The sequence below is a fragment of the Schistocerca serialis genome, chromosome 5 (genome assembly GCF_023864345.2).
Source record: "Schistocerca serialis cubense isolate TAMUIC-IGC-003099 chromosome 5, iqSchSeri2.2, whole genome shotgun sequence".
In the NCBI taxonomy this organism is placed as follows: domain Eukaryota; kingdom Metazoa; phylum Arthropoda; class Insecta; order Orthoptera; family Acrididae; genus Schistocerca; species Schistocerca serialis.
In genome coordinates, this window is record NC_064642.1 from 165,097,864 (window position 1) to 165,125,850 (window position 27,987).

At 39.5% G+C, this 27,987-nt stretch overlaps 1 protein-coding gene across 11 annotated transcripts in view; it reads right to left on the reverse strand.

The window, feature by feature from the left end:
• Window positions 1–27,987, reverse strand: part of LOC126481648 (MAGUK p55 subfamily member 7) — a 270,264-nt gene that overhangs the window by 49,265 nt on the left and 193,012 nt on the right. For all 11 annotated transcript variants that reach the window (XM_050105568.1, XM_050105560.1, XM_050105567.1 and 8 more), the window contains 3 exons: window positions 16,563–16,765; window positions 16,327–16,467; window positions 15,731–15,943 (listed from right to left, as the gene is read on the reverse strand). In XM_050105568.1, the coding sequence (XP_049961525.1) occupies window positions 15,767–15,943; window positions 16,327–16,467; window positions 16,563–16,765 (521 nt within the window). In that variant the 3' untranslated portion in view covers window positions 15,731–15,766. The remainder of the gene's footprint in view (window positions 1–15,730; window positions 15,944–16,326; window positions 16,468–16,562; window positions 16,766–27,987) is intronic.

Below are 27,987 nucleotides of genomic sequence, written 5' to 3' on the forward strand. Positions count from 1 at the left end.
GATTTTCCATGGTTTGATTTTCACATTATTTCAGGTGTGGATATGAATGTTATTTACTAATGTAAGATGTTTTTGTATATTTTTCACATATATGAGTACTAAGTACTGGTGTAACCATGTACACTGACGAAAGTGTTTGGGAGATAGAGCCACAGTTTGGATCACTGGAGAGTTTGTGCCCAAGAACCTGAAGGAGCTCCAGCTCCTTTTGGGCAAGATCTCTTATTATGATAAGTTTACCTCCCACGCTGCACATATCTGTCATCCTCTTAATCAGCTTCAACACAATAGTGTCAAACTGGTATGGCCTGCTGACTGTCAATGTGCTTTTCAGTGCTTCAATTGATGTTTGTGCACTACTGTTTGGTTTGTTTTGCATTGGGTAGACCTCTTACCCTGGCCAAAGATGCATCCCAGTGTTGGATTGCTGCAGTTATGCCACACAGGTATGCAGATGGTACTGAGTAACCCATCATTTATGCACTGAAGACTCTTTCCACGGCACAATGTAACCGCTCGCAGGTGGAAAAGGAGACACTGGCTATCATTTCTGGCATCAAAATTTTTCTGTATTAGGTAAAGTTCTTATTCAGCACTGAACAAAAGCCACTGGTTTCCTTATTCTGCCCTCACTCTAAGCTACCAGAATGGATTGGAGGCCACGAGTTGCAGAGGTGGGACCTGTTGTTCAGTAATTATTGCTGTGACATTCATTAGCAATTTTCATTGCAGGGCATTGTTGCAATTACTAGGTCATGATAAAGAGACTGACTGACAGGAGAACCTACTTTTTGCAGTAGATGATACCTACATGCAGGATCGGTTGATTTACCTCTGATGGCATGGGAGCTCGCAACCACCACAGCTGTCAACCCGCTTTTTTTGGTATACATTGTTTCAACAGTCCAGACGGGATGGGTTTGTCACACACCCTACGGAGGGGATTCTGCTGTGGGATGGACTCAACATTGTCAATGGAATCCGCATGCTCAATATGGAGGAGTATAACTGTTGAGTAGTTATCCCCCTGGTGGTGCATGTTAGCATATTGCAGTTGCTGCACGTGTTGCACTAGCTATTTACCAGACGGCAATCACTTGTGATATTAAACAGCTTCTGCAGGCTTGCACATACAGTGCTCCAAACCAGACTGCATCATCACATCAGTTTTCCCACTGACCAGTTCCAGAGCACCCTTGGGACAGCATGAATATTGACTTTGTGAATCCTTTTTAAGAAAGCATGTGGTTCTTGGTGGTAGGTGCATATTCAGAGTTTCTGTTTGTTGCTCAACTGTCCTCCATGACGTTGACAGCAGCTATTCATGCATTTTTGGGCATTTTTGCTATTGAGGGCCCTCCCTGAACCTCATTTCCAATAGCTGTGATGGTTCCTTTGAAAGGCCACAGCCGACTTCCTTCCCCATTCTTCCCTAATCTGATGGGATTAATGACCTCACTGTTTGGTCCCCTCCCCCAAATCAACCAGCTCATTTCCAACAATGGCTGGCAGTTCATATCATGGGATTTTCCAGGTTTTTTACATATGCAATGGTATCCAGCATCTGAGTACCACCCCATTTACCCAGCTTCTAGCTCAGGGTTGGAACAATTCGTGAGAACATTTAAAACCCAAATGAAGAAATCCATGCCTGCCTCATGCCATGACAACACAGTGTCTAGTTTTCTGACCATGTGCCGAGTGACACCAGTAAATGAGTACAGCCTGGCGAAACATTTACGTGGATCTGTTGCACCCCAAGCCGCATGCTCCGGGCCGTCGCAGCCTGCCACATTTGCCTTGGGCATTGCTGTTAAGGCCCAGACTTTTGGCTGGCAGCAGCGGCGGCTGCCAGGTGTAGGCCACAAAGATTGGTGTCTGTTTGTGGTGGGTGTCGGTCGGGAGCAGCTTACTCACCGCTCCAATCAGTTGTATCAACCATCTGTTGGACCCTCAACACTGCCATCTCCAGGTGCTTACCCACTGCTGCACCCACTGCACCCTCCGCCCCCATCCTACCTTCAACCGCAGAATAGGGTGTCAGTGGGAACAGCTCCGAAGACTACCAATGGGGAGTCTGTAGACTCTGAGCCAGTGACCTTCTTCCCCCACTTGCCAGTGGATTACTCCCCACCCCGCCAATGTCACCAGACCAAATGTTAGCCCATTCTCCGCAATCTTTTACCCCTCTGGTGGTGCTAGCTGTATAAGTTTTGTCTCCTTCGATGATTCAGCTGTGTCAGTTTTGTCTCCTTTGGTTACTGACCTGGTGCTGGAGAATCTTGCACCATCTTCGGTTTTCTCATGGAGATTGCAGTAGAAATCACACCATTTTTGGCCATATGTGGCCTTTTTTTGGGGGGGGGGGATTTAGTATCCCCACCAGCAGACACTGAATGGATGCAGAAGAGCTGGCATACATATCGTAGTGGAATAGAACAGTCTGCTGTCATGGTTGGTGTGCACAAAGTGATGTATGGGCTGAGGTACTGACCCAGGTGTTAACTTGCCATCAGCAATACACCTAACAGGACAATCACACCTGTGCAGATACAGAATCTATAACTCTGCCCCCCCCCCCTCCCTCCCCCCTCCTCCATCACCAGCACAGTCTCGTGATGCTCCATCCAGCAGCTCTATCCTCTTCTCACCACATCCCTGCATGCTCCCTAGACATCACTAGCTTCTTCCCCCATCTCTACACTGCTATCCCCCACCCCCTCTTCGCTCTCTGCCACTTCCTTATTCTCACTACCCACCCCAAGTAGACTGCTGCTCACATCAAACACTGTTGCTGACATATTTCTGGCATTCTGTTTCATTGTTTCTGCCTGTAAATCAAAGCTTACACTATGTGGTGAGTAGCAGTTTGTCCTATCTATATTGTTGTTATTCCACCAATGTTTTAACCTTTAAAAAATTTAAATATATAGTAAGAAAACTGCTGATAAAATGTAAATACTTTAATGGTAAAGAAGATCACCCACCGAATAGCAGACACATTGAGTCGTCGACAGGCACACAGAAAAAGAGTGAAAACTGTGCTGGCTTTTGGAGTAAGTGCCTTAATGAGCCGGAGTAAACACACACACACACACACACACACACACACACACACACACACACACACACATATGTGTGTATTTCAAAAAACTGTACAGCATTCTCCAAAAGAAAACGGTGAATGTGAGCATTATAACAGAACCATTGTTGAGAAAACACAATGCCTGTTCTTCAAAGCTAACTTATCTACAAAATTTTGGTGAGAAATGGCCTCTACAGCTGTAAATCTCATCAGCAAATCACCTACAAAGTCTCTGCACAAAATCAAGCCTGAAAAATCGCAGCCAGGAAACATGCCAGACACACCAATTGTACACTTGCAGAGAACTGTGAACAAAATAAAGCTTCCTCTTTATCTGAACTACTCATCAGATAATAGCAACAGCAAATGGTGTCATTTTCAAACAAAAAATGTTGGTAGGGATAACTTCTGATCATTAACAGGAACAGAATCAATTACTTATTCCATTCACTAATAAAAAGGAGGACAAAGCAAAAGAAACAGGATTGCAGTAAGTTAAAGCAGGAGCTGGCATTACTGAAAAAAGTAGTAATTTACAAGACACAACCATGAGTGAAAGTAGCACACAAGAATGCATTCCCAAATAAGATGCTGAGCCACTTAATCAAACTCAGCTACTGAGGACACCTTACAGACTGAACCTGAGAAATGGATGAGGATGTTTCTTATCATTCTAAGGGGTTAGAAGATTCCGATCCATTAACACTGGAAGAAGCATAACAAATGGGAGATTCTGATAAATGGCTGCAGACAATACATAAATTAAGACTGCACACAGAAAACTGAAACAGCGGTCTCTCTCCAGACAAACAACAGATCAGTACCAAATGGATTTTGACTAGGAGACCACACATCAGTGGGATGTTTGTAATTTTTTATATTTATGGTATATGAAGTTCAGAACGCCAATTTCAATCACTCAAAGCAGTTAGTTGCAACTCTCAAAAAGTCTCAAGGAAATCAATTTCGAAGTTTTCAGAGCATCATTAATTGGCTAAAGCTGGGAGAACTTTTTAATGGGTCACTTGGCTATGTGATAGAATGTTTGTCTGTCATGTGGACAGCCTGGGTTCGATTTCTGGCTGATGTATATTTTTGAACAAAGGTGCAAATCCTATGAGTTTTATGTGATGCACAAAACACATAAAGATGATTAAAGAAATCAGTAGTACTCAATCAGTAGCACACAAGACTGGTAATCGCTGGTATGGGCATTGTTTCGGTCGTTATTCCTTTTCCGTTCGCTATGAATACCTATGTCATTTAAATACACACACACACATCAAAAAAGTTTTGCATTACCTCTGTTCAGAGAGTTCCAGAACCTGTACATAAAATTGGAATAGAGCTCAACATAAACATCATTTCTGCCCTTTTTATTTCTCGTAAAAACCACACATTGCATGTTGTGCCACCATAAAGCAAGACCTTCAGAGGTGGTGGTCCAAATTGCTGTACACACCTGTACCTCTAACACCCAGTAGCATGTTCTCTTGCATTGATGCATGCCTGTATTTGTCATTACATACTATTCACAAGTTCATCAAGATACTGTTGGTCCAGATTGTCCCAGTCCTCAACGGCGATTTGGCGTAGATCCCTCAGAGTGGTTGGTGGGTCACGTCGTCCACAAACAGCCCTTTTCAATCTATCCAAGGCATGTTCGATAGGGTTCATGTCTGGGGAACATGCTGACTACTCTAGTCGAGTGATGTTGTTATCCTGAAGGAAGTCATTCACAAGATGTGCACAATGGGGGCGCAAACTGTCGTCCACAAAGATGATTGCCTCACCAATATGCTGCCAATATGGTTGTACTATCGGCCGGAGGATGGCATTCATGTATCATACAGCCATTATGGTGCCTTCCATGACCACCAGCATGTCAGCCCCACATAATGCCCCCGAAAACAGCATGGAACCTCCACCTTGCTGCACTCGCTGGACAGTGTGTCTAAAGCATTCGGCCTGACCGAGTTGCCTCCAAACACGTCTCCGACGATTGTCTGGTTGAAGGCGTATGTGACACTCATCGGTGAAGAGAACGTGATGCCAATCCTGAGCGGTCCATTCGGCATGTTTCTGAGCCCCCCTGTGGTGACGCAGTTGCAAAGATGGACCTCGCCGTGGACGTCGGGAGTGAAGTTGCAGATCATGCAGCCTATTGCACACAGGATGAGTCGTAACACGACATTCTGCGGCTGCACAAAAAGCGCTATTCATCATGGTGGTGTTGCTGTCAGGGTTCCTCCAAGCCATAATCTGTAGGTAGCGGTCACCCACTGCATTAGCAGCCATTGGGCAACCTGAGCAAGGCATGTCATCAACAGTTCCTGTCTCACTCTGTATCTCCTCCATGTCCAAATAACATCGCTTTGGTTCACTTCCCTTGTTGAGAGCCCTACCTGGCACAAAGTAACAATGTGGACATGATCGAACCGCAGTATTGACCGTCTAGGCATGGTTGAACTAGAAACAACACGAGCCGTGTACCTCCTTCCTGGTGGAATGACTGGAACTGATCGTCTGTCAGACCCCCTTCATCTAACAGACACTGCTCGTGCAAGGTTGCTTACATCATTGGGCAGGTTTAGTGACATCTCTGAACAGTCAGAGGGATATCTGTGATACAATATCCACAATCAATGTCTATCCTCAGGAGTTCTGGGAACCGGAGTGATGCAAAACTTTTTTTGATGTGTGTAATTCATGAAATATATGCTAATTAATCCATATGTAATTGCCATTCTTATGAAAAATACTCATCATCTTTTCCCTACTTACATATTGCACACTAAATTACAGTTTTGATTGCAAATATAAATTCTTAATTGTTGATCTTTTACAAAAGACTGTTTAAAAACATTAGAAATTAATTTTTTTTTCATTTTTATATATTTCATGCTTCAAAGAATGTGTACAGCACACATATCTTTGTTTAAAATTTGCAATGCTCAGGAATCAAACCCTGGAGACCCACACGGAAAAACTGTCCTTCTTTTACTGAATTAAAGACACTCAGAAAACTTCAAAATTAATTTTCTTGAGAATTTTTGAGTTTTTAGCTTTAAGTACAATAAGTATAAGTAATTACAAAAATCCAATTGCCATGTGGTCTCCTTGTAACAAAGAAAGATTTACAAGAGCTCTTTATATGCTGTAAAAGGTGCTTTCTTGTGAGTCTGTACACAAAAGAAAGGTTCGGATTATAATTAAAGCTATGTATGCTTGATTAAGTACAACTGACTCAGATATAAACTGACACTTGCTGCAAAGTATGATTCAGATTCGGTTACTGCATTTCTTTGAGGTGACTTAGACAGGGAAATTTATGTAAAAATTACAGAAATTGGTTAGTTACCAAAACAGTTAAAGACACAGGGATATATACACTAAAAAGAGTCACTTTATTGTTCAAAACAAGGAAGCCATTGGTGAAACATTAAATTGGACATTATGATTTTTAGCAATAATTTACAACTGGAGACTACTTAAGACAGTGAGAAAGAGGGGTGGAGGAGGAGGAGGAGGAGGAGGAGGAGGAGGAGGGGAGGGGAGTGGAGGGGGAGGGGGGGAGGGGAAGGGGGGGAGATGGAGAGGGTGAGGGAGAGGGGGAGGGGGGGGGAGAGAGAGAGAGAGAGAGAGAGAGAGCTGAAAGAAAAATTCAAACTCATGGACCTACGAGAACTATCCAACTTTTTTAAGAATTTACACGACAAGAGATATGAAACAAGGTCTTGTATGGATTAAGCAAATTCATTAAGTGAATCAAATGTTTGGATAAGGTAAAATATGAACTACTGCAGTCCACTCTCAACACTCCTAGATAAACACTAAGTCTTCACCAATAAGTCCTAAAATAGAGGAAGACAAAGAATAAAGTATAGAGGAAGAAAAAATAGGAATATAATTTGCTGAGAAGCTGCTGGCAATCTCTTGTAGGCACAGTTAGCAATTCATCAAAAATCATGATGATAATTAGATTTTGGATAAGTAAAATACAAATGACTGCAATCCAGTTTCAACAACCCCTGAATAAAAATTAAGTCCCCAGATATGAAACGAGCCCTCAAACACAGCACAAATAAGTAATAAAGATCACTTACTGAGAAGCCACTGGTAGTCTCATTAGTTACAGTTAACAATGCAACCAGACCAGACCTTGCATATGCCATTTATCTGAAAACATTCTTTAGCAATAATCCTGGTATGTCTCAGTGGTCAGCAGTGAAGAGTGTTCTAGGTTATTTCAAAGCAACTGATGACATGAAACTGCAGTTCTGTAAAGAAGGCCACCACACTGTTTGATATTGTGATGCACAATGGGTGAGAGAAACCGAAAATAAAAAATTCACAACAGGGTTTCTGTTTAAACCACATAGAGCAGTGATTTCCTGGAAAATGAAATGGTGTGTATGACACTGACTACTGCCTGCCAAGAAGCATTGTGGCTGCAAGGATTAACAAGAGAGATTTCTCGTTTTTTTAAGAATACGTTCTTAAATGCTTTTGTTATGACAATGGAGTGTTTCGGACACAACATGTACAATGATATCAAGCACCATTTTGTTTGAAAGAATACTGACTCACATGAATTAATACTACAACATATTTATGCTTGCAGCAATGACTACAAAGGCCCAGTGAAGTTATGGCATATGGCATTATCAACTGATTGACGACTTTAGACCACAAGCTCCAGGCAGCACTAATTCTGGTAGTGGTGTTGGAAGATAACTTTACGCCTGACTGTATTCTTACCACAGGCGATATACATATATTGGGGTGTATGCTCTGCTGTGTATACTGTTCCATGTTTTGTAAGTTCATTTCATACGTTTTTGCTGTATAACGCTTTAGTAAATTGATATTTACATAAACTGAAACCACCTTGAGCCACAGTTTGTATCAATCAGTGGTGTAATCTGAAAATGTTGGTACAGCATGCAACATGAAACTTCCCAGTTGTATGTATATGTGACAGTGTTCACACACCATGGTTGGCAATGGACGCTACTCTGTGGTTCTTCTTGCAAAATCGCTCAGTAATGTTGCCAAAAAATGAGTTTTGAACTTTTATCTGGAGCAAAAGTTCTCTCCTGGAGATATGATGGAGATAACTGACAAATGACTTTGTCCGTGCATATTCCTAATGAAGGCCTTTTTTTTAAGGGCAGAAAACTATCACTCTGCTGATGATGTAGGTGGTGTGGTTAACATCAGTTCAGAGAGTTTAGAGAGTTCTGGAAGTCCAGCGTAAAGTTCATTTTGATACACGAAACTTTGTATTTCCTTCAAAGACCTGGCTTCAAGATGTTGTGATGTCATAGCAATAACTTCAGACAATTACCTAACAACATCAAAAAGCTTCCCACACACTGCCTTTAATTTTTTCAACGCCTCCTCCGGAAACATCTGGAAAGCTTGAGAACCTCTTTGAGCTAAGCATTTCAATAAAATTTAAGTCAGGCAGAGAATCAAATCAGATGTTCAGCTGCATTCTCCTGTAGTCATCCTATATAGGTGCTCCTGTACAGTTTTCATTTCTTCTATTCCTTGGAGTATCACATAGGCTTTCAGCCTTGCACCATATTTTCTAGAAGCCATTGTATCTCTTAGTTCACAGCATTTCTTTCAAGTCTTTCATTTCCTTGCTGCAAAATATAATGTTTAAGGAGTTTAAAGGCACAGTGTTAAATGCAATGTCTGCCAGTGAAATTCTTCAAATAGACACAAGAGGAAGTTAAATCGTAGCAGCATGACAAATCCATATGCTTCATTAATATCAGCTGTGTCCCAATTTTGAGGATTTTGAAAATGTATTCATACAAATCTTGAAGTTCAACTCTATGATCTGATAAAGTTTGTACCAAGTGAATTGTATAACTACATCCTGTTGGTGCCGGTTTTGGAAATCTCTTCTTCACTGTTGTATCTAATAAGTTTGTTCTTTTTGAGGAATCAACAGAAAATGTAATAAAACCACTAAAATTAGCAAAAAGCACTCTATCTGCACTCACACTTGATACTGCTTGTGATAAAACCAAATTCAACTTGTGGGCGTAACAATGCACAAATGTGGCATGTGGAATTACTTCCCTAACTTGTGTTCGCACATTGTTTCAATGTATCGGAATGATGGCTACTCAACATACGTCGGCATGACCAACTTATTTTTGCACTGAAATTCTTCAAGATGGTCTGCTGTAACCATTTCTTGGCCTCTGTTGTTCAACCACCATTAACATCACTACACCCTGCAAATCTTTCATAAATCTGTCCCTCCATACAGTTGGTAACTGCAAAAGATTTGTGATATCTAGTAAAATAGCAACAATTGCCACTTCTTTCATATGAGTTTTTATTTTGGAGAGCATAACACTTGTAAGCACTTAATAAAATCATTTAGAATGAGAGGGGATAATCCAGTGAACAGCAAGGCTGCCTATAAGTGAATTCTCAAATTGTCATCAAACTCAGCCAAAAAATTAATAATGAATTAATTTCACACAACTTTCTTGATTGTTGGACTTGCAGCTATCCCTGTGCCCTGGAAATGATCATTCTTATTGCCTAAAAAGAAGGAGGCTGCTTTCAATCTCTTAAGTATTCCCCGGTTCTGTTTCACTGCTTCATTGTGCTTTAAAATGCTTGTACATTTCTGTTCATCTAATTGCAAATCAATCTTACTTTTAGTAAATGTGCCCAGGGCTATACATGCATGGCTATGAGATTCTGATTTTTCAAGCCTTGAAATTGCAGTGTGCAGATTATTAGGGTCAGAGTAACCACAATTGGCACTGTTCCCAGGAGATTTGTCCATTCTGAGCAAAAAACATAGCCAACAGAAGAGTTTACACAATGGTTCACTGCTGCATAACAAGATTGTTTTCTAGTAAGTATTAGGATTAAATGTTTGTATGAAGTTTCTTGATTTGTTCTCTGTCTTTAAATTGCTGAGACAGGGAAAAGAGCAACAATTTTTAATAAGTTCTAACTTTTCACTGAATGGCCATTATTAGAAAGATTTATCAAAAACACTTACTATAACATCACAATCACTCATTTTGTGAAACTGGTAGCTAAAATATTATTCAGACACATTAAACACAGTGCATTCATCCCTCCTAAACTCACCAATGCATGCTGAATTCAGGGTGACAGAAGAGAAAACATGCTAAATGTAATCTTCCTATTGCATGTATCTACCCACATTTCAAACAAGTTTGATGTGACATTTAATAAACAGCCCAACAGGGGTCAAGACTAAAAATTTGCCTTGCTTAATAAGGTTCAAGAACTATCACAAGGAAGCACCCATGCAGCACACCACATCTTGTGCAGCACAGAAACTAGCTGTCAGTTCAAGAAAAGAAAATACAGACTGTGAAATAGGTATTATATTATGATTTAATTACTATGAATGGACTTATAATGAACATTTGTGGTTTAATGACTCATATAGTACGTCAGGGCATAAGTTTTCTGTGTTTTTGTATTGCATTTTGATATTTTGGTTGCTATAGGTTTATTTATTGATTGTTATTTTTTATTTGTAGTTCACTGTTGCTATTTGAGTTCACATGTTTGTATTTTGTCACCTGGAGATAGTGGAGTGACAAGTGGAGAAACTGGAACTTTTCTGACATATTCTTCTATTTAAGTTCAAGTGAGGGGTGATAGCAGTGGAGGCAGCCAAAAACATTTGCATCATGTGTGGGGACAATGCCACTGGACGGAGCACAACAGAAAATGGTTTCCTCGTTTTAAGGAGGATTGTTTTGACATTAGTGACTCTCCACATTCAGGAAGACTTTCAGGGTTTGATGACGATTGTTTACACATATTAATCCACAATGGTCCATGACAGTGAATGCAACAACTGGCAAATAAGATGAACTGTCACCATACCACAGTCATGCAGCATTTATATGTAGCGGGGGAGGTTCAAGAATCAGTTGTATGGGTACCACATGCTCTAAGCTAAATCCAAAAATAAGCAGGTTGCCATATGTGCATCTCTGCTTTCTCATCACCAATTGTCTCGTGCATGAACAACAGTGACCATTCCTGTCCTGTATCATAACTGGCGACGAGACATGGTGTCTTTATGTTAACATAAGGAAAATAGCGTAATGGTTGAGCCCAAACAAAATAGCAACTCCTAACAAAGACCTGCGCACATCCATGACAGATAATATTAAGCATCTGGTGGAACAGCGATACTATGTACTATGAATTGCTTTCCTGAAGGTACTAGAGATGCGAAAATATCACAAGATTCTCATAACAGTACAGAAAAAAATAATGTTAGTATGTCACAAAATTCACATAAAAGCACAGTAACAAATAATGTTAATATATTGCATCAGAATATCAGGGGATTAAAAAACAGAGTAGATGAGCTTCTTGTTTGTATAGAACATTTAGAAACTGAGGGTGGAGTAGGTGTACTATGCCTGTCTTCATATAGTCGCAGGTATGGAAATGGTAAATGTAGGTGGATATAAGCTTTCAGCACATGTAAGTAGACACACTATGGAGAGAGGAGGAGTTGCCATATATGTTAAAATCAGTCATACTCTGAAAAATTTGGAAACTAAAAAAATTTGCATAGAGCAACACATAAAAGCATGTGCAAGTGAGCTTAAACTAAATAAAGGCACTTTTATAATTGTAGCCATGTACAGGTCCCCATTGGGAAATTTTCAACTATTTTTGAAAAACTTGGATTCGTTGTTGTGCTACCTGTTCGAGAAAGGAAAGCAAAATATTGTTTGTGGGGATTTCAATGTAGATTTTCTGAAAGAGTCAGATAGAAACCTTGACCTTGAAGTATTACTTGGTTCTTTCAATTTGATATCAGTTATTAATTTACCTACTCGGGTGGTACAGGAAAGCAGCACACTAAAGTAGCACACTGATAGATACCGTTCTCATAGACCAAGATAAATTTAATCATATAAAAACTTTTCCTGTTAAGAACAGTCTGTCTGATCATGATGCACAGTTAATTACAGTATATGATATAGCTGCATACAGTAATGCAAAACAGTACTCCAAAATAGTGCGTTCCATTAACAATTTAACACTTCAAAATTTTAGGGAAAGCTTGCAACAGTTAAGACTGGGATGAGGTGTACAGGGAACATGATGCTAATTTAAAATTTAACCTATTTCATGATACCTTTGTGAGTATATTAGAAACAGTTTCCCTAAGAAAACAATGAAATATAATTGTAAGAAACCATGTAAAAATACATGGCTTACTAAAGGGATAAAAATATCTTGTAAACAGAAAAGGGAAATGTATCTTATAGCTAGGAGGAGTAGTGATCGCAAAACAATGAAACATTATAAAAACTACTGCACTGTATTAAAAAAAGTTATTAAAAAGTCCAGAAGTATGTGCGTTATGTCTGAGATTATCACATCTGATAATAAAATTAAAACAATTTGGAATATTGTGAAAAGGGAAACAGGGCAACTGATAGCACAGGAAGACTGTATTTCTATCAAACACAATGAAAAGTTTGTTGACAAGAAGTCAGAAGTAGAAAACATTTTTAATAATCATTTTTAAATCTTGTAGAGAAAATAGGTTCCAGCTATTCATTAGAAAATGCAAGGCAGTATATGGAAGAAGCAGTACCTACGCAATTTGATAAAATTGAAATTCAACCCATCTCTCCTACTGAAATTAGGAAAATAATAAATTATCTCAAAAGTAAAAGCTCACATGGAATTGATGGCATTTCCAACAGAGTACTAAAAGCTTGATCCCAACAAATAAGTAGGATTCTCAGCCACATATGTAGTAGCTCACTAAAACAGAGAATTTTTCCAGATAAGACTGAAATATGCAATTGTTAAACCATTGCATAAAAAAGGGGATAGATCTGAAGCTAACAACTACCGCCCAGTCTCACATCTGACAGCTTTATCCAAAATTCTTGAAAAAGTAATGTATTCAAGAGTAGCATCACATATTTGTAAGTACTAACAAAACATCAATTTGGTTTTCAGAAAGGCTTTTCAACAGAAAATGCTATATATGCTTTCACTGATCAAATATTAAATGCAATGAATAACCAAACATCACCCAATGGGATATTTTGTGATCTCTCAAAGGCTTTTGATTGTGTGAATCATGAAATTCTTCTAGATAAGCTAAAGTATTGTGGTATGAGTGGGACAGTGCACAAGTGGTTTAATTCGTACTTAACTGGAAGAATGCAGAAGGTTGAAATTAACAGTACAGATAGTCTACAAAAACCGGCAGAGTCCTCTAACTGGGAAGGTATCAAGAATGGTGTCCCACAGGGTTCAGTCTTGGGTCCCTTATTGTTCTTGATATATATTAACAACTTGCCACTTTATATTCATGAAGATGCAAAGTTAGTTCTTTTTGCTGATGATACAAGTATAGTAATCACACCCAAGAAGCAAGAATCAGATGAGGAAATCGCAAGTAATGTCTTTCAGAAAATTATTAAATGGTTCTCTGCAAATGGACTCTCACTAAATTTTGAGAAAACACAGTTTATACAATTCTGTACAGTAAATGGCATAACACCATTGATAAATATAGACTATGAACAGAAGTCTATTGCTAAGGTAGAATACTCAAAATTTCTGGGTGCGTGCATTGATGAGAAATTGAATTGGAAGAAACGTATCAATGATCTGCTGAAACGGTTAGGTTCAGTTACTTATGCTGTTAGGATTATTGCAAATTTTGGTGATAAACATATCAGTAAATTAGCCTACTATGCCTATTTTCATTCACTGCTTTCATATGGCATAATATTTTGGGGCAATTCATCATTAAGAGAGAAAGTATTCATTGCACAAAAGCATGTAATCAGAATAATAGCTGGAGCCCACCAAGATCACCTTGCAGACATTTATTTAAGGAACTCAGGATATTCACAGTACCTTCACAATACATATATTCACTTATGAAATTTGTCATTAATAACCCATCCCAATTCAAAAATAACAGCAAAGTGCGTAGCTACAACACTAGAAGGAAGGATTATATTCACTACTCTGGATTAAATCTCACTTTGGCACAGAAAGGGGTGAATTATGCTGCCACAAAAATCTTTGGTCATTTGGCAAATCGTATTAAAAGTTTGACAGATAGACAACCAACATTTAAAAGCCAATTAAAAGAATTTCTGAATGACAACTCCTTCTAATCAATGGATGAATTCTTAAATAGGAAGTAGTAACTGTGAAAGAAATTAATTAATTAATTAAATATTTTGTGTAAAGAAAACACATTAAAGTGACACATTCCACATCATTAAGAAATGTCGTATTTATGATCTACGGAACAAGGATTAATGTATGTAAATATGAAGTGTAACCATCACAGCTGGCATTTATCGTCAACAATTGAGACATCTTGCAGGTCAGTCCAAGAGCAACAACCAGGAAGACTGCATGAAGTGATACTAGTCCACAATAATGCCAGCCAACATTCTGCAAGACTGACAAAAAACATTTCAGAGTAGTTGGGTTGGGAAGTCATTCCACACCCACCTTATTCATCTGATATTGCGCCTTCAGATTTTCACCTTTTCCACTCTCTATCGATCATCCTTCAAGGAATTTTCTTTCTGGGTGAAAATGCCCTCTGAACATGGCCTGATGAGTTCTTTGCCTCAAAATCAAGTGATTTCTACAGTCACAGAATTGAAAAATTACCCTAGCATTGGTAGACTGTTGTAAATAGTGAAGGTGAATAAATTATTGATGACTAAAGTCTCTGTTACAAGCATCTTTTGTGTTTATTAAACTTATGAAAAAATGCTACGAGCTTATGCAGCAACTTAATACTTAAAAGAGCATACAATGCATGCATTGCATTCAGTGTGAATGAAAACAGACTATAGCAATAATTAACCAGGCTTGCCCACAAACAACTTGAACATCAGTTAAAACAATATCAAATTGTCCAAGAACTTCAATGATTTTAACAGTGTCACCATTCATATTACAGTCTATTTCGATGTCCACTACTGTCTTGTAAATGGTAGGATGCCATCTGTACACACGGTGTACAGTACAGCTTGGAGGTCATGGTACATATTGATTCCCCTAAATGAAAGCAAGAGTCCAAAATGTCAAAATCTACATGAGGGCTCTGGCTATGCCTCACTTTATTGTATATTACGTGAAACAATACAAGTATCCCCATGTGATGTAATAAATGTAAGAATTTGAGTTGAAATACAAATACAGTCTATGCCACAGCATACGAGGGGGTCCAAGAGGCCTCCCTTGATACTACACATTGATCTTGCCAAAAGCTGAGAAGTGTATGCATGTAAGTTGGTATATCTTTGCAGTATACTATCCTTGGCGGTACGTGACCTTGGCTGGGTTATATGACTATGTCTCCTGCTGAAAACACAGTTGCAGTTGCCATGCCAGCACTCGTAACATATGGAAGGTGGGTGGCAGCAGGCAGTTAGAAACAAGCACTGATTATGAGGTATGAGTCTAAACGAAATCTTATTACCTACCCATTCAATCTAGTAAATACAATTTGCATAAAAAGCTGATACGTATTTGAGCTTCACATATGAATTTTCCAGTTATTTAAGTGCAATATTTTACTACTGGTCAACTTACCATTTATTGACAAACAAAGGAAACTGTAAAATCTCTTCACTGCACCCATGATGCGGGAACCCATAGTGGTTCTGTTTCCACTTTACTGGCAACTCTAACTAACTGCTCAAATGCCACTGAAAGATCTGCATTCACAATTACTTCATCAAATAAATGACTGTAAAGAAATTCAATTCGTTCACTGCTGTGGAGTATTTCATGAAATTCTTCATCCTGTGATAAAAGGGGAAGGAAGAGCGAATTATTTAAAAATGGCTCTGAGCACTATGCGACTTAACTTCTGAGGTCATCAGTCGCCTAGAACTTAGAACTAATTAAACCTAACTAACCTAAGGACATCACACACATCCATGCCCGACGCAGGATTCGAACCTGCGACCGTAGTGGTCGCTCGGCTCCAGACTGCAGCGCCTAGAACCGCACGGCCACTCCGGCTGGCAGCGAATTTTTATTCAATATTTGATAACATTGTAATTTATATTTACTCTAGGAGGTTATATTATGTAGTATTTGTCTAACACATGCATCTAATTTTTGAAGTTGAACTTAATCCAATAACAGTTGCCCAGCAAATGATAGCAAATATTATGACTTACGGTGAATCCCCTGGAATTTGTCTCATCAAATGTTGAACGTGCATATGCAGCATTTCTTGTTTCCTTCAAAACATCAAAAGTTGGTGGTTTAATGTAGATTATATAAGGTTTCAACTGTGGTGTTCTTAACATCTTCAATGCCTACACAAAATTTTTAATGTAGATTTTAATGAAGATACATCATAAGACAAAGTAAATGTTTATCTGACATGACTATGATAATGAAAGAAACTTACTTGATAATGGGGATTTAGTATGCAAACATATCCAGCATTAACCAATGACTTCACACTTTCAGCTGATGTCCCATATAAATTTCCTTTGTATTCTCCAAATTCAATAAATTTGCTTGCTTCTATGTCTTCCTCCATTTTTTCCCGAGTTACAAAGAAATAGTCTTTTCCATTCACTTCTCCATGTTTTGGAGGACGGGATGTATCTACAAAAAAATTTATGGGAATACCATACAGAAAAAAAGAATAATATAAAAGGTAATGAATTTTGTTGGGAGCTGGAACATAATCATCATCATTATTTTCTTTGGGCCTTTGTTCGACTCCAACACGTGGTTGGCGTTGTTACTATGGAGTGTGGCTCTGTTAGTGTCAGAGGGTGGCTGGATGCCCTTCCCGGATGCACCCCCCCTCCCCCCTGGGATGGAATTAGTGTACCCCAGCTGTCCGTGTCCAGTGTAATCCATGAAATAGTGCAAATGTTTTCAAATGTCTGCGAGATGTGTAACTGAGACAGGACGTGGGGACCAGCCAGGTATTCACCTAGTGAGATGTGGAAAACCGCCTAAAAACCACATCCACGCTGGCCGGCACACCGGCCCTCACCTTTAATCTGCCAGGTGGATTCGATCCAGGACTGGCATGCCTACCCGAGTCCAGGAAGCAGCACATTAGCGCTCTTGGCTAACCTGGTGAGTCAGAGCTGGAAAATAAGATATTCAGCAAACCATTAACTAATCAATGAATTACAGGAAACTGGACCATATGAAAAGTTTCAGTAATGTGGATTATAATCTTTTCAAAATTTGAAAATGTCTTAATTTGCATCCATGTGGTAGTTTTGTCTGGACTCTATTTGCTTTTCATTAATTGTACAAAGAATGTCAGGATCTGACATTGCCAATCAGCTGATCACAACATTGAGTACATAACATTACAATATAACCATAGGTACAATATTACAATAATTTTAATTAAATTACATATTATTTTGACTGAGGACATAAACTTAACTAACTTAATTCGCTGTCATAAAAAAATTATCTTACATAAATAACTTTCATTTTCTCTCATAAGAAAATTTCATTATTAGACTATTTAATCTTAAAAAATAGATTTAAATCATGTAACAGAGTAGTCACTGAATAAGTCTTATTTATGAGCTATTTTATAAGAATTATTTAGTCTGAATAAAGACGGTTAACCAAATTACCCAAGGCAAAATTTTACTGCTGAAAATGGAAAAGTGTGTAAACTACCAACGAACTGTTCGTGCACAGTAGTAATTCTAAGCTAAATCAGGAAACTGTATTATAGTGAAGCCTTCCAAATTAGTGGAAAGACACAAAAGATGATGCAAATCTGATAGCTTCAGCCAAGTCACCTCCAACAGCTTCAGAGCCTCACAGACTATGAACAAAAGCACGTAGACAATCCAACAAGTTCATAATCAGTCTGACTGTGCACAAAAAAGCAAGGAAATAAATTGTTAAGAAGACCACAACAGGATTCCTGCTGGGTACTAGTCATGTGACAGGAATATCAGAACTGGTCCACAGATTTAGGCTTTGAGAGATCCCTGACAGTGCAACACACACTTGTTGTAAAGATCTATTACAAAACTCAGACAGTTTTGTTGGAGCTCAATGCACTTTCCATTGCAAGTTCAATTTACCCCCACAGGCTGCTGTGCCACCTTCCAATCCACATGAATAAAGTTTTCCAGTATGATGCTGCAACTAGCTATACTGCTGCAATGTCAATGGATTTGCTGCAGTGTCAACAGATTTGCTTAGACTCACATTTTCTGGTTGTCTCATCAGTAGAAATGACAATATTTTGTGGCTTCCACATTCACCAGACTTACTGAGTCCAGACTTTTTAATTTGGGGTTACCTTAATTCCATAGTTTTCCAAGAAAACCACCCAAGAACCAGACATTATTTGAAAGAGAGGTTTCACCACGAAATAAAAAATATTCTGCTGGAGAATCCATGCAATGTCTCATCAGCAGATTCACTCTCAGACTCTGAAAATGTGTGTGAAACAAAGAACGCCACATGGAGGGGAAAAAAGAGGCTTTTAAGGTGAAATACTAATTTCCACTCATGTACACTAGATTCAAGGAAAAAAACTGTTTAAATCTCCAGTTTGTGTCAATTTTTTGCAATCTTTCCATCTGACTGCCTCACCATGTAGTATGATGTGCAGTGATCAATTTAAATTGCAGCCTCAGCTATACAACTGACACTGACAATGCCATCAAACACATTACTGAGGCTACTCCTCACACTAGTGTGAAGGTTATATCATTCTCTGAGTGGTATGATAACCCTTGGAAGAAACATTCTGTGGAATGTATTGAGACGTAATATGGAGAAATTCACAAGGCAGCACTGCATATTCACACATGGGGAGTGACTGAGCACTCACTCACATCATACAAGGCACAGACTGCATCTGAACGCTTCTGGTAAATGGCTACTTATACAATCATTTGCCAGAAGCAACCAGTCTATTCAATGCAGAATTCATCATATTCTAGTGATTTCCAAAGTGTTCCTTATTCCCATTTAGAGTAATCTCAACTGAAAGGCACAGCTACAGAAAAAAATATAGTTACAGTTGAAAAAGCTACTAGTAGTACAAAATACGGCGGCTGTGACAAAGCCATGGATCTTAAAGAACATTCAGTTAGTATTTTTTGTCAAAACGTCATAAGCCTCATCAAAAAAAGAATGGCCTTCTGATACCTAGGGAGAAAAGTGGAAGGGCAAAGGATTCGAACCAGTGATCTACTGCTTAATAGGCAGGAGCGTTAACCACTGCACCATCTGGGACATAGTATTATCGCAACTGTGTGGACTATATCAAAACACCTCACAGCCAATGCACATTCCAACTGAATGCCACCTATCTGCAATCATCCTCCATTTCCTCCATTCTCGCTAGTCTGACATTTCTGCAGGAGGTTGGATGTACTTGCGCATCTGCACTATAAAAGGTGGATCCATTGTCCATCCATGCAAATCAATTACATGAATGTGTGTTGTCTGTTCTTTCAGACATGTCCGCACTTGCCTAGTAAGCAGTACATCCCAGGCACATATCCTGGTGCAGTACACATTTTCACTCATCACTGCAGATTCTGTGTAATGTCCTGATGCAGCTGACATCAGTAATCCCTTCCCTTTCCTCCTCTTTGTCTCTTGAGTTGTGTCTGTTCTTTCGGACGAATCATTTGACCAATATAGGCTTCCCCACAATGGCAGGGAATTAGGTAGACACCAGGCTTTCTCAGGCACAAATCATCCTTTACTGAGCCAAGCAGTGCTCTAGTATTAGCTGGTGGATGGAATACACTTTTACTATTGAACCTCTTTAAAATTCTTCTTATTTTTGAAGCTATGCTTCCCGCGACAGGTAGGAACACCACCAATTCCTTGTATCTTTTCTCGGTTCCTGTGGGAGTCCAATCTGTACAGCATGATGGATCTGAATGTCAGTATAACCATTCTGCTGGAACACTGCTTTTAAATGATCCAGTTCTTGTGTCAAACTATCTGCATCTGAGATGGCATAAGCACTTCTTTCCAATGTACATTGGACCTCTTGGCGTTGGTACAATGGATGACAACTTGATACATGATGATATCAGTCTGTACGTGTGGGCTTATGATAAACACCGTGTCCTACCATCTCATCATCCCTCCTGTAAACCAAGACTTCTAGGAATTGAAGTTTCCCATCCTTTTCTACTTGCACCATAAACCTAATATTGACATGCAGATAACTGAAATGATCTAGGAAACGATCGAGAGCATCCCTCCCGTATGGCCATACCATAAATGTATTGTTGACATATCTCCAAAAACTTCCGTTCTCTCTATTTTACTTTTTAATATATCAGATTTTCCAACTTCCTGCCTGGTGGGCAGACAGCAGGCAGGAAAATGGAGATACTAAGATATTCAAAAATGCAGTAGAAGGGTACATTATTAATCACTCCTTCCACAATTTATCATAATATTTGGGCCAGGGATATAAATTTTAAACAGAGTATAACATTTCTAGTATGCTGACTGCTGATAGTGTTCTATAAATCAGTCAAGTTATTCAACTCTTTGTATAAAATACGAGGGGAAAAATAGCAGCTGTGTATAAAGTAACCACATGCAACAATCTGTCCATGCAAATGTCTATGGAGATGTGCACAGACAGATTGTAGTGTTTGGACAGAAGATTTGCACTGATGTAAGATGTGCAAAACCTGTAAGTTGTAGTTGGGGATTTGAGCAGGCTCAAATCTGAAGGCACAACTGACACTTGCACAAACAGATTGTAGTGCATCGACAGGAGATCGTGACGAATTTGGCAAGTGAAATGGGTTTGAGTCAGCTGTTCATTCAATGCAGTGTTTTTTTGTCTGTGTGTGCACAATTAATTCTAAATAGCAGATACATGTCACTGCTCTAAAGAGTTTGTGTGTGTGTGTGTGTGTGTGTGTGTGTGTGTGTGTGTGTCACACATTTGTTGAAAATTACGTGCAAGGAATACAGCGCTCAAGATAAGACGGCAGTTACTTATAATAAGTCTGTGATAGAGCAAATATGAACAGTTGATCCTACAATGAACAAGGAAATGGAAATAAAAGAAATTCACTGTGGACTGTTTACTACAAAAAGCTAAGCCAATTAATGAAATCTATTGGATCTGATGCCAAGGACAATTAAATATATAAGTCAAGTTTGTGATATTTTCACCTCCTGTATTTCCTGAGCAATCAAGGAATGCCAAGACCCAGAATTCTTTTATTGGTATCAACTACCTGAAAGTCCTTATTACTTTCTTTCTACCAAACAGCTCATTGTTAATGAAAACTATGTAATTAAAAAGTTAGCTCTATTCCAAATTGCTGGTTTTCTGAATGTTTGAATGTAATTCTTTCAAAAATCCAGTGTCCCTCTCTTTCAGCCTTGATTTTTCTCCTTCCAAAGATGTATACTTTTAATAGAGTAACATTTTAATTAATTAAATACCTCAACTGGAAAATCTGAGTATTCACAAATTTCTTGGCAAGCTTTTCTAAGTCCCAGGGATAAAAGTATACATCTGAACTTCCACTACATAAAATATATCAAGTCCCATTGAAGACTATACAATCCACAGTTAAACACAATAACTTTGTTCTCTAATGTTTATACATATTCTCTACTCTTCCAGCTTTCATTTTTTTGTGGAAAGTGTAATAAATTTGCATTCAAAAAATTTGCAATTTCAGTACAGCAGAGTCCCACTAATCCGAACCCTGGTAATCTGAATGTTCGGTTAATCCAAACATGAAAAATGTTAGTCTAAGTATGGAAAACTGTGCGGTAAAATGCTGTACATATACACTATTTTAATTTACACAGTACAGTAAACATGTATTAGAAAAACTGACAAGAAAACATTAAGCTTAAACAATGCATAACAATGAAAGAAAAGCTGACAAACTTACTAAAATACAGCAGACATTTTATCCCTACTTTTTAGATGACATAAACTCAAGTCATTGTTTTTTGGTGTAATAAAGACAGTCTGTTATACAACGCATACTTGCGCCACCGTCTCATAAACATCAAATCAGCAGGTGTAGCAGTGGGCTGTTGCTCCAAATAACATAGCGTGTGGTCAAGGGCTTCTGCTGTGTCACTGTGTGGCACCAGCTCTCCTTTGACGCTTTCAGGCTCGTCATCACTTCCATCACAACAGTCCATTTCTTCCTGGTCTTGAGCCACAGCAGCAACTAAATCAGTGTCAGTAAGGTTCTCCATACATGCCCCACCCACTGCCATCCACTCATCTATGTCTCCTTCACTAGCTTCTTCACATCCAGGGATTGTCTGTATCATTTCTAGAAGATTTTCCTCTACATTTACAATTAGGCTGACCTGAAATTCAATAGATGTCTACAGTTTTCTCCACAATTTTCTCAGAGTATTTCCTGAAATATTCTGCCATGCCTCTGTGGCCCAATAAACAACATCCTTCACATTGGTGTTTTTTATTTTGCCCACTAAAGGAAAGCTATCATCTTGGATCAGCATTCTTAAAAATTGTTTTCTGTAAATCAGTTTTAATGTTTGCAGTATGCCCTGGTCCATTGGCTGTAGAAGTGGTGTTACATTCAACGGCAGAAACTTTGCCACAATTTCTCCATCACACAATTCCTCAGTGCTGGTGTGAGATGGCACGCTATCAATCAAAAGGATTGCATGGGGAGACAAATGATTTTCCTTAGAAAACTGTCGAACAGAGGGAACAAAGTGGCTGTGAAACCATTCTTTGAACAGCTTACCATCCATCCATGCTTTTTCTGGTTGCGATAATATACAAGCAGGGACTTCATTTGCAGTTTTTAAAAGCTCTGGGCCTAGCAGATGCGATAATATACAAGCAGGGACTTCATTTGCAGTTTTTAAAAGCTCTGGGCCTAGCAGATTTGCCAATCAGCATTAAAGGCAGCTTCTGATTACCAGCAGCATTGCTGCACACTAATAATCACACGATCTTTGCACATTTTAAAAGCAGGAGCATGGTCTTCTGCTTTTGATGCCAGGCTTTTTGTTGGCAATGCCCTAAAATTACGGCCAGTCTCATCAGCATTATAAATTCTTTGGGCAGAATACTTTCCCTCTCTTAACATTTTTTCAAACTCACCCAAGTATTCCTTCGCGGCATCACGGTCAGGAGAAAGCTTCTCTCCAGTAATTGTTAGCTGACGGATTCAATGACGTTTTTTGAATCAGTCCAACCAACCTGCACTTGCTCTAAAAGACTAGTCACCATTCATTAACTTGTTCAGGTAAACGGCCTTCTCTTGAACCAGTGCTCCACTCAAAGGAGTTCCTCTTTCTCTTTCCTGTGTAAACCAAAGGAAAAGAGCTTCATCTCCTTTGTCGTGTTGGGACTGTTTCAAAGTCTGCTGAATTTTGAGTATTCTTCCCAAAGATGTTGCGCAGGACTGTTAAAGTTTCACTCTGTTCTTTTTCCAATCACAAATGGTTGCTTTACCAACACCCAGTTCCCTTGACAGTTTAGATACATTCTCACCATTGTCTATCCGCTTCAAAGCATTCAGTTTTTCTTTGTGTGTTAACATTGTATGCTTCCATTTACTCAATACAAAAATATGTACACCACTACACCTGAACGAATGCAATACAACTGTTATGCGTGCCAGCAATCGATAACTAACATAACCAAGTGCTTTGCGAGCCAGTTGGTAGTGCACTGACCACAGACACTACAAAGGTCACAACAATGCACAACAACAAGGGCAGGGAGTGAGAGCGAGCCATTGATCCCACACTTGTTCCCATTTGTTACCACAGTGTACCTACTTATCTGCTTGCAATACTTCATTCCAGAAACTCGTCACCGTAATTCCGGCTAATCTGAACAAATCGGTAATACGAAAAAGATCTGGTCCCAATTAGTTCGGATTAATGGGACTCTACTGTATCACGTGCACCTTTAAATACCTGCTGGGCACAAAGCCACAGAGCAGTCTGCACACAGCTACAATTGAGTACAGTCACTATATTAAACAATCATTAAGTTAGTTCAGTGACAGCCTTATACACAGTAACTTTTGTAAATTTCCATCTGAACAGTTACTGAGTATGGATAATGAATTACTGCCGCTTGTTAAATTTAGTTAGATTCCTCATAGTTTATATAGTTTACTAATATGTCTTGTCACATGTGTGAAGTTAAATACACATGAAAAAGGTGATCATTATCAAAAGTAAATAAAAGAGAAGAAAACAAAAATATGTTTTGAAGCTGGTGTGTAGAGATATCTAAAGTTCACTTAGAGCTTCTACCACTTGACAACTGGACTTTAGAACAAGAGCAAGAATGACAAGGCACCTATTCAGTCAGGTCTGTATACTTTCAAGCAACCAGTGTCATATCTGTAGTGGAGAGATACTTTGTTCCCTTCAGACAATCAAAGGTCATCAACTTCTGGTAAGAGGTATGCATTCTTCTTGATGATTCTGTTTAGCCACTGGCAACAAAAGAAGAAATGTGGCACAACACCTTTACCTTCCACAAGGACCACAGGAGAAGACCATGGACACTCCCACAGCTGAACAATGTTGTGGCGGCCCTTCACTGCACATTGGTCTTTGTTAGTTAGTTACATGTTCCATAGATCATTTGAACGATTCTTTTATTGAAATAACATGGAATGAATCAGTTTACAGGATATTTATACCTGATTAGCATTATTGTTAATTAACAATATTATGAAAAAGAAAGTTGCCACTCACCATACACTAAGAGATGCTAAGTCACAGATAAGCACAACAAAAAGACTGTCACAAATAAAGCTTTAGGCCCATAAGGCCTTATCAAAAATAGACAACACACACACACACATTCGTGCAAACACAACTCACACACACATGACTGCAGTCTCAGGCGACTGTAGCCACAATGCAAGCAGCGGCACACCAGTGCATGATTAAAGTGATGACTGGGTGGGGGTAAGGAGGAGGCTGGGGCAGGAAAGGGGAGAGATAGCAGGGTAGGGGTGGCAAAAAGTGCAGTACTGATGGAGGGCATGCAGGGACGAGGTGGACAGAGGGTAGGGCAGCTATGTGCAGTCGGGAGGTTAGATGGAGGACAGGGGAGAGGTGGCGGGGGGAGGGGGGGGGGTATAGGAAAAGGAGAGAAGTATAAAAGACTGGGTGCGATGATGGAATGAGGGCTGTATAGTGCTGGAATGGGAACGGGGAGGGTAGATGAGTGAGGACAATGACAAACGAAAGTTGAGGCCAGGAGGGCTACGGGAATGTAGGATATACTTCCTACCTACCCTACTATCCCTCCCCCTCCCTGCCTCAGCTTCCCCCTTACCCCCAACCAGTTGCCACTCCCATCATGCACTGGTGTTGCTGCTCACAATGTGACTACAGTTGCCTGAGACTGCAGTCATGTGTGTGTGAGTTGATTTGTGTGTGTGCGTGTGTGTGTGTGTCGTCGATTTTCGATGAAGGCCTTATGGGCTGAGTGAGACAGTCTTTTTGTTGCGCCTTTCTGAGACTTAGCATCTCTGCTATATGGTGAGTGGCAACTTTCCATTTCATAATATTGTCACATTTCATCCTGGATTTTCCATTGTTTGATTTAACATTAATGAACACATATTTTTAGTCCTACTCATGCAACAAAACAAGCTTTTTTCTGGCTACCAGTTTTTAAGCACAAATTCATCAATGGAATAGAATGAGTTGTCCAAGAGAAATTATTTTAAGCTAGATTTAAAACTTGCTTTATTCGTTGACTTCCGCGGGCTACGCGTGAAACTTGCCCGCACGCGTTCAACCGTTTCTTCGCTCACTGCAGGCCGACCCGTTGATTTCCCCTTACAGAGGCATCCAGAAGCTTTAAACTGCGCATACTATCGCTGAATGGAGTTAGCAGTTGGTGGATCTTTGTTGAACTTCGCCCTGAAGTGTCGTTGCACTGTTATGACTGACTGATTTGAGTGCATTTCAAGCACGACATACGCTTTCTTGGCTCCTGTCGCCATTTTGTCTCACTGCGCTCTCGAACGCTCTGGCGGCAGAAACCTGAAGTGCGGCTTCAGCCGAACAAAACTTTATGAGTTTTTCTACGTATCTGTAGTGTGTCGTGACCATATGTCAATGAATGGAGCTACAGTGAATTTATGAAATCGCTTCAATCATTTGTAATAGCCCTGTAGATTGTTTCCATATGCTTGACAGTATTCCACTCTGATTGTGATCTAGACTGAAACGAAAACAGAAGCAATAAACTTCAAAATGCCACGATCACTTTCCAAGAGCATTTATTCAGATTAACAGTTTTGGCGAACTAGGTAGCAACCTTCAGATCTTATGCACAGCACTTCAAAGAATCTTGTCCTTGTGTGCAATAATTTGTATCACGTAATAAATAGAAATTCTGCAAACATTCATGGCATAGTATATTAACATGTCAACAGTTACTTTTGACATATCGGTATAGTATACCATGCATATTCTTCGACTGTTTCTTATTATGTGACACAAATTATTGTACACCTGGACTAGAGTCTTTGAAGTGTAGTGCATAAGATTCAAAGTTGGCAACATAGTTTGCTGAAACTGGTAATGTGTATAAGTGTCCCACTAACACAACTGTGGCATTTTGAAGTTTATTACTTCTACTTTCAAACTGTTTCCAATTAAAGTGCGAAACTACCCTTGATTACATTACTTTTTTGAATATTTTGGAAAAAATATGCCAGTAAGGAAATTGGATGATAATTGTTAAAGTCGGTCTAGTCACCTTTCTTATGAAGAAGTGTAACAATTACATATTTCAACCTGTCTGGAAAAATTCGTTGTGCCAGTGATGCATTGTATATATCTACATCTACATCTACATTTATACTTCGCAAGCCACCCAATGGTGTGTGGCGGAGGGCACTTTACGTGCCACTATCATTACCTCCCTTTCCCGTTCCAGTCGCGTATGGTTCTCGGGAAGAACGACTGCCGGAAAGCGTCCGTGTGCGCTCGAATCTCTCTAATTTTACATTCGTGATCTCCTCAGGAGGTATAAGGAGGGGGAAGCAATATATTCGATACCTCATCCAGAAACGCACCCTCTCAAAACCTGGACAGCAAGCTACACCACGATGCAGAGTGCCTCTCTTGCAGAGTCTGCCACTTGAGTTTACTAAACATCTCCGTAATGCTATCACGCTTGCCAAATAAACCTGTGATGAAACGTGCCGCTCTTGTTTAGATCTATCTCCTCTGTCAACCCGACCTGGTACGGATCCCACACTGATGAGCAACACTCAAGTACAGGTCGAACCAGTGTTTTGTAAGCCACCTCCTTTGTTGATGGACTACATTTTCTAAGGACTCTCCCAATGAATTTTAACCTGGCACCCGCCTTACCAACAATTAATTTTATATGATCATTCCACTTCAAATCGTTCTGCAAGCATACTCCCAGATATTTTACGAAAGTAATTGCTACCAGTGTTTGTTCCGCTATAATAAAGGATCCTTTTTTCTATGTATTCACAATACATTACATTTGTCTATGTTAAGGGTCAGTTGCCACTCCCTGCACCAAGTGCCTATCTGCTGCAGATCTTCCTGCATTTCACTGCAATTTTCTAATGCCGCAACTTCTCTGTATACTACAGCATCATCCGCGAAAAGCCGCATGGAACTTCCAACACTATCTACTAGGTCATTTATACATACTGTGAAAAGCAATGGTCCCATAACACTCCCCTGTGGCACGCCAGAGGTTACTTTAACATCTGAAGACGTCTCTCCATTGAGAACAACATGCTGTGTTCTGAAACTTCCTGGCAGATTAAATCTGTGTGCCGGACCGAGACTCGAGC